This window comes from Eptesicus fuscus, chromosome 2 (assembly GCF_027574615.1).
Source record: "Eptesicus fuscus isolate TK198812 chromosome 2, DD_ASM_mEF_20220401, whole genome shotgun sequence".
In the NCBI taxonomy this organism is placed as follows: Eukaryota; Metazoa; Chordata; class Mammalia; order Chiroptera; family Vespertilionidae; genus Eptesicus; species Eptesicus fuscus.
The window spans coordinates 77,205,848-77,219,190 of NC_072474.1; the positions used below are offsets into that span (position 1 = coordinate 77,205,848).

At 32.0% G+C, this 13,343-nt stretch overlaps 1 protein-coding gene across 4 annotated transcripts in view; it reads left to right on the forward strand.

Moving 5' to 3' along the window:
• EPHA5 (EPH receptor A5) overlaps positions 1-12,903 on the forward strand; it is a 339,786-nt gene extending 326,883 nt beyond the window's left edge. For all 4 annotated transcript variants that reach the window (XM_054728753.1, XM_054728760.1, XM_054728756.1 and 1 more), the window contains 3 exons: positions 1,409-1,602; positions 5,428-5,583; positions 12,798-12,903. In XM_054728753.1, the coding sequence (XP_054584728.1) occupies positions 1,409-1,602; positions 5,428-5,583; positions 12,798-12,903 (456 nt within the window). The remainder of the gene's footprint in view (positions 1-1,408; positions 1,603-5,427; positions 5,584-12,797) is intronic.
• The last annotated feature ends 440 nt before the right edge of the window (positions 12,904-13,343 follow it).

The window sequence follows — 13,343 nt, forward strand, 5'->3', positions numbered from 1 at the left end:
AATATTTATTTAAACATTTATTTTCAGAGTTCTCGACTTCCTTAACTTAACTATTGGTGCTTCTCAGAAGCCTTTATTTTATGCCTTTCCCAGGATGATATAAACTACACCTGACTTTAGGCTGGGACCAGATGCTAATGACCCTATAGATAGTTTATACTAACAGCCCGAATGTCTCCTGTGCCAGATTTCTGCATATTGCCATATGAATGTTCCCCATTCACAAATAAACATCAAATAGAACAAGTACAGATTACACCTGTCAACATTCATTACCCCGTTTATGTACTTGCCTAAAGTTAACAGCAGCAACCATCCATGTGATGGGCCTGAACTTGTTTTATCACAAATACTTTCATCTCCCCTCAATCTCTTTGTCATAAAGTCCTTAAATCTGCTTTTAATCCTCTTTACCTCTCATTGATCTTGTTCAAATGGCATTTCCTTTATCATAAAGAGATTGGCTTCTTCCTAAGCACTCAAATTATCTTTTTAAATTTTATATCCTAATCATTATGTGTGTTTTTCCCCACTTGTCAGATCAATCAAAAATCTTTATGAAAAAAAGTTAATTTTCATGTTAAGGAAATATTTGTAATAGGATTTTAAGAAGTATATTCATTTTTACTGGATTTTGGTATCACAAACTTTTGATTTTTAATAATTGAATAAGACCTATATTATTATATTCAGTAGCATAAATACATATTTTCTGGAGTTAGACATTATGAGTGTTTTTGATAAAGCAGTCTTAGAATTAGACTGATATTCATATGTGTGGTTTTCATTTAAAATCAGTGATATTTGTAATGCTTCTGCTACTAGACAATTATTCTAAATTCCTGACAGAAATCAGCAGATGATAATAAACAGCAAGACCTAGACATTACTAAATGATACATGAGATCGTTATACTAATCTAGCCTTTGACTTATCCATCATTTCCCATCCAAAACTCTCTTTTGAAATAAAATTGCAGTTTCATTACTTTAAAAAATGTGGTTCTGCTCATACATTTTCATTAAAAAGACATTAACTTTTCAGAGAAATCACAAAAAGATTTAATCTCTATTTGATTCCAGAATCAAGGATAAATAAAACATGAACTGTTTATTTTTGCCGATTAAATTTACAAATCACCTTCATCAAGTTCTTAGGTAAAAATGATTACCATTTATTTTCCTTATAATATGTGAAGAAAGCCTATATTTTTATACTGTGAAAGTATATATATTCCTTTATTTTGTTGTTTTATTTCACAGCAAATGGAAGTAATTGGGTATTTTAGAGATAGTGAACCTGGTTGTTATTGCAAGAGTTAAGCATAAGAAAGGATGAAAGTTAAATTGTGGGAAATTTCTCTACTAAATTTGTGGTGTTGCCACTGGTTCTGCTTTGCTTTACGCAGGTGATTAAGGCAGTGGAGGAAGGCTACCGTCTGCCAAGCCCCATGGACTGTCCTGCTGCCCTCTACCAATTAATGCTGGATTGCTGGCAGAAAGACCGAAATAGCAGGCCCAAGTTTGATGAAATAGTGAACATGCTGGACAAGCTGATACGTAACCCAAGTAGCTTGAAGACGCTGGTTAATGCATCGAGCAGGTACAGGCCAGACCTGAGAGATTGTCCTGAATTTAGCTAATTCAGATTGATGCCACAAATTTTAAATCACTTATGGACATAAATTAACCTCTAAATCTGCATGATACTATTTTATTTGACTATCATTTTTGCATAAAGTTACTCTCTTACAATGAATGAAATATAAATGATTATACTTAAAAGCACCTATTCCTAATCTAATAGTGTAACATACCCATATCAGAAAATGCTAACTGTAGCCAAGTTTAGGTATTATTTTTTTAAAAACCAGAACACTCAAATGCATGTATTTCCACGTGTCTTGGACCCCACATAGGTGTGGATGGGGAAAAGGTAAAATTATGAGACCATAAGGAAAAACTAAATAAGCACTAATCTATTTTACACTAAAGATATCTACCAATAATTACTTTTCATGTTTTTATAATTGGTTTTATTGTCTGTATATTTTATGAATATTGACAATGCTTTTAGGGACCCTTTACTCTTATCTAGTTGAACACAGACATGTGGCTAATCAAATATGAGAAATTTTGTGGATTTTATTTATATATATTTTTTCATTGATTTTTAAAGAGGAAAGAAAAGGTAAAAACATCAATGATGAGGGAGACTCATCAATTGGCTGCCTCCTACTCACCCCCTACTGGGGATCAAACCCACAACCCAGGCATGTGCCCTGACCTGGAATTGAAGTGCATGACCTCCTCACTCATAGGTTGATGCTCAAACACTGAGCAACACTGGTTGGGCTTCTGGAAAGATTTTATATGAGCAAATAAGTATATATATATATATATATATATATATATATATATATGTATATATATATATATATATGCAAATAAGTATATGAGCAAATAAGTATATATATACATTGTATATGAGCAAATAAGTATATGAGCAAATAAGTATATATATATATATATATGCAAATAAGTATATGAGCAAATAAGTATATATATATACATTTTATATGAGCAAATAAGTATATGAGCAAATAAGTGTATGAGCAAATAAGTATATATATAAATTTTATATGAGCAAATAAGTATATATATATATATGCATTTAACCAATGTTGCATTTTTATAAAGTATACATTATTCTTTAACCTGAGAAGTTATAGAATTATTCTCTCAAAAAATAAATCAGTTTGATTCTTTACTATAAAATTTGCCAGATTGTTATTTTCACTGTATTTGAGGTAATTGTATATTTTTACAAGAAAAAAGTGTCATGCCAGGAACTGAATTGGCTGTGTATTAACATGAACTAAATGAGAAATAATTTGTTGATAAAGTTACATAAGTTTTATGATTCTGACATAACATTTGTTTGCTAGGCAAAAATTCATTTTTAAATACAAATGAAGAATGGATCTTCAAACTCTGTTCAGGGATCATTAACTTTCTGTGGCAGCAACTGGAGAATGCATCTTCTTAGCAATCATTCCTTATGTTGTTCCTGAAATATCTGCTTTCAAACTGTTTGTTGCCATATAAAATATTAAATATTTCTCTCATCTACTTGTTTGAATTATGCTAAGCTGTCACAAATGGACATAAAGGAAGGAAATCAAAAGGGACATTTTTATGTTCTAAAATGTGTTAATTTATATCAGCATCATCATTACAGCTTGAGAGCAGTTTAAAAATCTACAAAGAATTTTTGTAGTTTCGTGTGTGCAGTATGTAGGATCAGCTTGCTAGGTTTCATTTAAACAGATTTGGCTTAAGACTATACCACTTACTAGCTATCTACAAATCCCAACTCCAGAAGGTGTTAGTTCCTGACTCATTCACTTTCTCTATATTTCTATCCCTATCACAAAACTTGGTGATTTCAGTAACCATGTAGATGATGTGTGAATATCTCTCAATACCTTGAAATTTTCTCCTTTAGTGATTTGGTCTCTAAAATACCTTGGAATCTTCTTGTCATAGTCACATTCTAAACTTTGCTATTAACAAAAATTGCACCTCTTCCACAATCTCAACTTCAAGATCCTACTCTCCAGCTGTTTCCACCTGTATTTCATCTTCAATGAGTCTTTGATCCTAATGCTTAATGGCTACAAATCACTACAAGATTCCCATTTCTCCATGCAACAAATAGCTACTGTGTCATGCTGTGGGCTAGGTGCTGAGTATACAGCATTGAGCAATACATGCTTATGGAAGGGATATACTAAACAAAATAAAAACATTAAAAAACAACTTTGGTGTTGGAATGGAGAGTGAGAATACAATTTATGGGGATAACTGGGAGGCTAAAGTAGTTTTGTAGGTAAGACATGATGATGTCTTGAACTAAGGTGGTGATAGAAAGAAGTGGTCAGATGTGCAATATAGGGAGGTAGAATGGATAGTATGCACAATGATAGATTGGGAGGGATTTGAAGATAAGGAAGGAGTGAACTATTGTATATACTATACTGAAAGCACTTCAGGAGGAAATGGATGTAAAAACGATGACCATGGTTTTAGAAATATTGGAGTGATATTTCTATGAGAAATGTGGAAGCATGATATAGGCATATAAATATATGAGGAACCTAGCCAGGAGATAAAAATTGGCTAATAATAGTTGCTATTTGAAGCAAGAAATTGGGTAAAATTGTCTAAGTAGACTGGGGTTACAGCCTGAGCAGAAAATATAAAGGGCCAAGTCCTAGTTCCCACCAAATTTTAAAGTAAAAAAAATAATAATAATAAGGAATAATAGGCAAAGGAGAGTAAGAAGAAACCAGGAATGTTCAAGGTCATGGTAACCACAAAAGAGAGAATAGTGATTCAAAAATGTTTGAGAGGGAGATAGTAGTGGTAATGTTGGATGTTTCTGAGAGGTCAGTCATCTTACAGGTTGGGAAATGTTCCGACTTTGGCAACAAAAAGGTCATTGCTCAGCTTAACCAGAGCAATTTTTATAGAGTTGGTTTGTAAGAAACTACACTGGGGTAGTTTGAAGTGTAAATGAGAAATGAGAAAGTGCAGAGAACATGAGTAGAAAGAAAGATAGCCTATATCTTACGGTTGAAATGTAATTAAATAAATACCCATTAATGGCCATTTAAATTGTTTTTGCTTACTCTCAGTAGAAGAAAAAAAATTGTACATACACTCTTTGCCCTTTCATCCAATTATTTCCTTAAGATACATGTCCAAAAATGATTATCATCGTAACAGTCATGTTATTTTTAGCCAAAGAGTATGAATTTGTTTTTTTTAAGAGTATGCATTTAGTGTAATGAAAAACAGCCCATGGTTTTATTGGTCCTATTTAGTTTTCTTATGTGTTTGGAGTTGCATTTTGTTTTCCAGGTTCCACTACTCCTAGGTGAATTAACAAGTGCCCCTACTAACAGAGAGAATGAGATCAACAATAAGTTCTAGACTCCCTAAGAAATTAAGTGAGCACAAGTTTCTCTAGCAAGGTCAACAAGTATTTGGCTTTGCCCAAATTATCCTGCATATCTATTTGGTAGCAGTTTTTATATTATTTTTATAAACAAGACAATAATATAAAATAAATACATCTAAATCATTACATAAAAATTTTAGCTAATGTTTTATATTGAGAAAATTAACTTATTAAGTCATTATAATTCCTCATAGACTCTGGATAGAAAATCATTTGAGTAAACATCTGATGTTGTGTTCTGTATTTCAAAATATTATTTTTTTCCGGTTTTGCATTTACATACTTTTCCATATCAGTATATATACAGACCCAAAGATCCACTGACTATGAGCTAAAATTATAATATAATTTGTTGTAAAGATTAAAATATTACTTTTTATATTTATGTTTTATGTGTTTTAGAGTATCTACTTTATTGGCAGAACATGGCTCCCTGGGATCTGGGGCCTACAGATCAGTAGGTGAATGGCTAGAAGCAATCAAAATGGGCCGGTACACAGAGATTTTCATGGAAAATGGATACAGTTCAATGGACGCTGTGGCTCAGGTGACCTTGGAGTGAGTAATTTTTCTGATCATTTTTACATAATTGCTGGGGCGAGGAAATTTGTTCAGAAACCTGTCTGGATGAGGTCAAGGCAAACCAATTAACTTTTGTCCATGTGTGGCAGCTTTCAAAGAAGCCTCTTCGTTTTGCCTGTATTGTTAACAATTGCATGGTTAATGCTACTTTTGTCCGGTTTCTTTGCTTCTGTGCTTCAAACAAATAGCATTGGGATATTTGAATAATTGGAAAAACAGCTTTTTGGCAAAATAATGGTAATTCATGTTGTGGAAAAGATGTTTTCTTGACAAAGTTTTTATACTGGTCCCTGTGTTATATAAATGTAAATACAAAACAAATGTAAGCACAATTGGTATGACTAGTCCTACATAAGAGAAAAACATCCTTAAATTTCAGCTATGATGAACACCCAGGAAACAGCAGCTTAAACACAGCTTCCCAGGCAGGGATCTCATTTAATCTCTAAGCGGTGCACCTTGTATTCTTGCCATCCAAGAATATATTAGATCCTGCCTCTGATTTGCTATTTGGTGCAATCTCAGTGGAACCAATTGTGCCCTCTTCTGTTTGCACGTTTAAGGTGAAATTTCTCAAATCTTATTGAATAAAAATCACTAGAGTTAAATAATAAATCCTTTAAGGTTGTAAGCGGTTTGTATTTTATTATGTATTCTGTATGTGTAATTATTTCAGCCTAATATTTGTTATTTGTGAAAGTTATTTGTCATTATGGTGGTTCCATCTAGATTACATAAACATCAATAATGTTTTAACCTGTGAATATAATGATAAATTGCTTCAAGTACCTGCCAATTCAAAGGTTAAAATATTGTTATAAGGATTAGAACATGGTAGAACATTCTAAAGCAGTAAGCCATGGTCCATATCCCATCACTTCGTATAACATGAGCACTGAGCAGTTCTCGTTCACCATTTGTATTATTCTGGCATTTTGATTCATTGAATCCACTGCACAGCCACAAAAAAAGGTAACAGGGTACTGTCATTTATCACCAGTTAAGATCACACGTTCTCCACATTTCTCCCCCATTATACCTATAACCAAAAGACCTAAAATAACCACTCAGCTTGCTCCCATAATTTACTGAATCTCATTCTCACTATCACCATCAAATCATATCTATTTGAAGACACATTTTCTTGGTCCCTTTTTTTTTTTTTTTGGACACTCAAAGAGTTCATTTGTGCTATATTTAAAATAGTGAACAGAAAAGTTTACTGATAATTTAAAACTATTTTTACATGATTGCTATTTAATTTTTCAGTAAAAATGGTCATTTTAATTTAAAGTCATTTGTCATTTTATATTAAAATGATACTGTAGGTATTTCTTCTACCCAATGTCAGATTACTTGTAAATATATAATAAAAGTATTTACATTAAACAATGTCTCCTTTTTATTTAAATAGCACATGTATACATATATATCATTCTACTACCTTTTAGTTTCTCCCTTCACAGAAAGTTACAACCACAAATAATGGTTTTGCACTACTAACCTATTTTACTTTGTCTCATTGGGACCCCAAAATACTATAATTATGTTTAATATTTTAGCATTATAATTTGATATTATCTTATTTCTTTTAATTCTTTCCTCTTTACTTTCCTATCTTCAAACTCTCTTCATTTATATGTTTCTTTCAAGCCCTAATACCTTCTTCTATCTTATAATGGTTCGCCACTTCATTTGTATTCTCCAGTAATTTTTGTCTGGTCAATTTTTTCTATATCTCTGTTACTTTGGTTGCTTCTTGCCTCTTGCTATAGTGTCTCCATCAGATATTTTTGCCTTTTAATTAATTTACTCTGACCAGAAGAGTAAGGTGAAATTAGGAGTCATATGGACATCTCTCTGTTCAGGGAATGTTGCCCTCCATATGTCAATTGCTTCACATTCCGGGAGCCCAAATAAACACATCCTGAGCACATTCCTTACTAGGACCTGGGCCAGCAAAGCTTAACTAACTCCAGTGAAGCTCATTTCTTGGAGAGTCCAGCACCTCTAACTATATGTCCTCTTGTTTATTGTGTTTTGACCACATTTTTCCTATTTGGTAAGAATATATTTATCGAATATTATGGTAACTAACTCACAAAATAGTGAGTAGTCAGTTACTTCTTTAGTCAAAAACATAAAGTAAAAGAAAAATATGTATCCTCTGTGAATTTTGCTTGTCCTTCATATATATATATATAATGCTATTTGAAGTATCATTATTAAAGACTTATGGCAAAGAAACTGGGATACCAGCTAAAACCAAAACAAGCTTTTAAAACACTTTGATAATGAATTTTACACATGGTCTTTACCCATATCTAAATATTAATTTCATGAATCATGTATAGTATTATAATAAAATATTATAAACAATGTTATTGCCAGAATAGAAACTGAGATCTTAAAGAATGCATTCATACCTATAATAAATGCTTATAAAAATGTTGAAGTCATTGATACAAAACAAAAGATCAAATTGTCATATACCTAAATTAAAAAAAATGTATAATAATTTGTGCCATCAAATTTGGTCTCATAGTGGGTTTAGAAAAAGAAGGTAAATGATTAGTGTTTTACAACCACTCACTTAGGTAAAAAATTATTCATAAAGGTTTACTTTTATTTGATTATTATTTTTTTGCCAACACATGCAAATATGGCTTAATGTGAAAAGGAAATAAAAAGCTTTGAGATCTTAGAGTAAAAACATGTTCACCAGAAGAGGCTTTCAACCCTAGACATTGCTGTTGCTCTTTTCTGTGCCTAAACCTTGCTATTTTGCGTAAAGAACTCTTAGTTATGGAAGTAATGAACAATCTGTACTGTGGTGTGCAAATGCACTGAGGTATTGTTGACGGGGAACTGAGAGCTTCAGGTGAGTTGCAAATTGAATCCAAATATGAATTGAGGATACTATTACAGTTTTTTCCTGTTGTTTTTTAAAATATATTTTTATTAATTTCAGAGAGGAAGGGAGAGGGAGAGAGATAGAAACATCAATGATGAGAGAGAATCATTGATCAGCTGCCTCCTGCACGCCACCTACTGGAGATCGAGCCTACAGTTGCTTTTTAAAGTTCTTGTCAGACTTGTATTATAACACTGATTATTCAGAAAATGAGTGCAACCCATTTAAATATTATACCAATTGTGTGTAAACTACTAAAATGAAAGTTTCCCAAATTCTGAGCCAAAATTTGTGCTCAAAATTCAAATAAAGTTCCTAACTTTTCAATACAGTCATTATGCTAATTTTATACAATTAAAGTACACATATGAATACTGACTATCCTATTTGTTCTATATAATTAAGATAAAACTTTTAGTCTAACCCTCACAATGTGTCATCCATTGAAGATCATGATCAAGCCAACAAATTCCAAACATACAACTGAATGACAAATAACAAACATTGAAATTTAGTGAGTACTCATTAAGCTCTCTTCTCCCTTCTCCTATCCAGCCAATGTTGGTGGGGCTAAATACCAGTGAAATGGCTAAAAAGTGTGTAAAGCAGAAGGGAGAAGAATGACTCATCCACAATGGGTAAATTAAATCCTGAATAATCAAAAGTTGCTCCAACATTAACTAGACACCTCTCATTATTCTCTATTTTTTATTTTGCCATTTTAGTATCAGAATATTAAGATTTTTCTTTGTTTAATATTATGGAATAATATTTGAAAAAATGGAATGGTAACTATTTATATTGGCAGCTTTTATAAAACTAATCATACTTTGCTGACAAAACCCAAAGTATTTTTAATGTAACAACACTATTCCCATCATGTTTAAATTTATAAGCCTATGCTGAAATACAGTTTTCATCATTAGAATTGTCTTTGGGTATTACTTAAGATTCCACCTGGTCATGATAAAATAAGGTAATTTTTGTAAAGGTGACATACTTAAATATTTGCCCAGCTATAAAATTTTCTATATATAAATGAAATGAGTAAAATAGTATATATGCACGGTTTCTAAATCATTTTTAAAATTATTAGAAATAGAGCATCACCTTTATCAATAATTGTAAAATACTTTAATTATTATCAAATGTATCTCACATTGTCACTGCTAAATTGATAATTTAACCCTTTGCACTCGCTTGCTTTTTTCTCGATTCCTGCTACCGATGCTAACCGTGTCGAGTCACACTCGACATCCGAGTGCAAAAGGTTAATATGTACTTTGAGGAGTAAAATGGATATTGTTAGAAATTGCAAAAGTGTGAGACAATACTACGTAAAAGAAAATAATGCATTTAACAATATAGAAATAAAGTTATTTAACCTCTCCTGGAAATATTTTTCAAATACCATTTGAATTCCCATTTGCAATATCATTACAAAAAGCATCACAAATATCATTCAAAGTACTGACTCAAAGTACTGATTCAAAGTAACACAAGAATGTTTCTTGTGTTATTTTCAGAGAATGAAGTTATATTTACCCATAATATAAAAATAAGTTAAAACAGTGGAAATAAAAATAAGTCAAACCAGTGATTTGGTATCAGTTAGACAAAATGACCATGAGTTGGAATATGAAAAACACACACATGTACAAATCTATATACATACATTTAAATACTGCAAATTAAGGTTTTGGTATTTTATATATAAAGTTCATGCCTTTTCAGTGGGAAAACCTATAAATTCCTTTTCTTTCAGGTTTTTCAGAACAAACTATAATGGTTATTTTCCAAATTATAATGTTAATAATTGGATTAGCCATCTGAATTGTGCACTTTAAGTATATATTACATTGGTCCTTTCAACCTGGGGTATATAAAGCATATGATAAAACATGTTTGATTATAGAACCAAATTTCAAATACTAGTTATTTAAACTGTACAGTAGAGTTTATTGTTTTATGTTAAGAAATATTAGTTTCTTTTTTCCTAACGTATGTCCAAAGTATGCTAAGTAGGCACCTATCAATACCCTGATTTACAAAAATCTTTATGATTCATCAGTTACATGTGGAAACATGAGAATATTATTTAGTTCATAATTGAAATGTTCATGAAGTATAGATTGGGTTACCACAGTCTCAGACAAAGAAATATGTGTTCAGTTTCCTTCATTTACTATTTTCTCTCTTTTAGAATTTTGGTTATCTGATGTTGTATCTACAGAGTTCTCAATTTACAGATGAATAAGTAATTGCATGTAATTTGAAGTACTCATCTCAAAATCACACCTGAGAGTAATGAGAAATTCAAAGAGGATGAACTTCGGCGTTAGGTTCCTGATGTTAGTCCTACCTCTGCTACCCACTGGCTGTGCTATCTAGCCAACTAATTTAAATTCTTTAAGACTGTTTCCTCATCCATAAAAGGAGATTAGCAAAAATTTATTTCATAGAGGTATATATTTTTCAAACATATAAAAATAAGATGTCTTAATTATGACCTATTATTTTTATATTTGATGCAGTGGTTCTCAACCAGGGGAGATGTTTGCCACTTAGAAGACAGATGGCAATGTCTGGAGACACTTAGTCTTATCACAACAAAAGGCCAGAGGTGGTGCAGCCATTCTGGTATTTAGTGGGGAGAGATAGGGGTGCTGCTCGATAGTCTGCAATGCATAAGATTACACCCACCAAAGAACTGTTCAGCCTAATGTTAACTGGGGCAAGGCTGAGAACTCTGGCTTACTTTAAAAGAAATAAGAATAAACTAAAACCTCCTTTATTCCTATGTTAGTCTGTAGCAATTGTGTATTCTGTTTCATAGCCAACAATAGTGATTTTGTAACAAAGCGAATTTTTACTGGTGTTTTAAGTTTTACTGATAACTGTTTTCCATGCCTACCATTTTTACTATTATTTTAATATTGTATTCTGTTGTCTTGTAGCTTTGATAATCTCTCAGTTTAATGTTTAATAGTTACAGCCTAAGAAATATGTTTCTGCCTAAGCATGCACTATTTCTTCTTTAGCTGCTTGCCATTTGCTAAATCTCTCATAAGAAATCAAAGCATAAAGAGAAAAAGAAACTCAACATATTATTTAAATAAACAATTATTCCCAACACTAATGCATATGGAGCTTACATGCCCATTTATTTAAATTCTATCATCTGATAATTAAGATGTCTTTCAGTTTCCAAAATTATTCAATTTTATATATAATGAGTGTATGTCATTGCATCCATTTTCATAAACTCAGACAATCTGAAATTAATACATTTACTAAATGCAAAAAATATTCTACATTTAGCATAACATTCTATAAAGTATTTATCTAAGAAATCTAACATGACAACTTTGTTTAAAAATGTTGAATTGTTCACAGTTATTTTTCTTATAATTAGTGTTATCACTTGCCAAACATACACAAATCATTATATTTGCCAAATACATACCTTAAGGGGATAGGATTCCTAAATATCCTAAGAAATAACATTTTAAAAACATGGGCACTGGCCTTGAGCTCCACAACATATTGTTAGTTTTGAAATCTAAACATTTGTCACTTTCTTTTGGATACTAAGCTTGTTGAGAAGAAGCAGAATGGAAGTACCTTGGTTGAAAAGACTTTCTGATAGTGTATAATCTTCAGAATGCTCTAAGTGCCAGTAGAACCTAGACGTTATTTGGCAAAGAAATAAGGTTCTGGCATTTGGGTTCCACGTAAAAAATAAAATATTTGGAAGTTTTATAAAAGCAATGTAGTGGTGACTAAGTTCTCCTAAAGATATCTGCTGTATAAAATGATTGTACTGACTGAGTCATTTGAAGAGTTTAGTCTTCAATTGCTTAGCTGTAATTTTAAAAAAACATATATTTTATGCTAACTCCTCTTAGCAAAAAAAATGGGCATGTTCATATTGTAGATCTATATTTTCAAAACTGTTCAATGAAATTGTACCCTTTAATATGCATATTCATTGGTAAGCATGTGCAGATTTGTTTTTTTTACCACTCTGCGCCACCAACATAACGATGTCTAAAAAGGGGCAAATAAATATAGTATCACTCCTCCTTGTCAATAGTTCCTGGATGACAAAAAGATATCTGAGGTACATTTTTGGAGCCTGCCTTTGAAAATTGGACCCTGTATGTCTAAATCAAATTAGTTTCTGTAAAACGTTTGCCTCTTTGCCAGCGTGAAATATGAGGTGTGCTACAAACTGAATCCATACATACATCCAATGTGTGCTTTCTTCATGCAGGGATTTGAGACGGCTCGGAGTGACTCTTGTCGGTCACCAGAAGAAGATCATGAGCAGCCTTCAAGAAATGAAGGTGCAGCTGGTAAACGGGATGGTGCCATTGTAACTTCACTCTAATGTCATTTCATTGAATGAATGTTTCTGCACTTTGTAAACAAGCCCTGAGATTTATTTTAACAAAGAGGGGGAAAAGGAAAACTCGGTGGTTTCCAAACCTTCTGGGAGCATTTCTTTCAGCCACAGAATTTGTAATCAGTGTTTTAGCTGCTTCTCAGTGTCTTCATTTTTCAAGAAACCAATATGACCTCCTTGGAATAACAACACAAGGTTAAACATGATCTTATCTCACAGCAAAAAATCCTTCCCACTACTCCTACAAAATTTTGTACATGAAATATATAACTGTAAACTGCACCTTGATAGACTGAATGAAAGCAGCACCTTTCAAAACTTCCAAGAATCTACTTGAAGGGAAAAGTTTTATAGGCATTTGTGGGCTAACAAAAGCTGCAATTTACTGAAGTTTACTACAAGTCTTAATTGTCT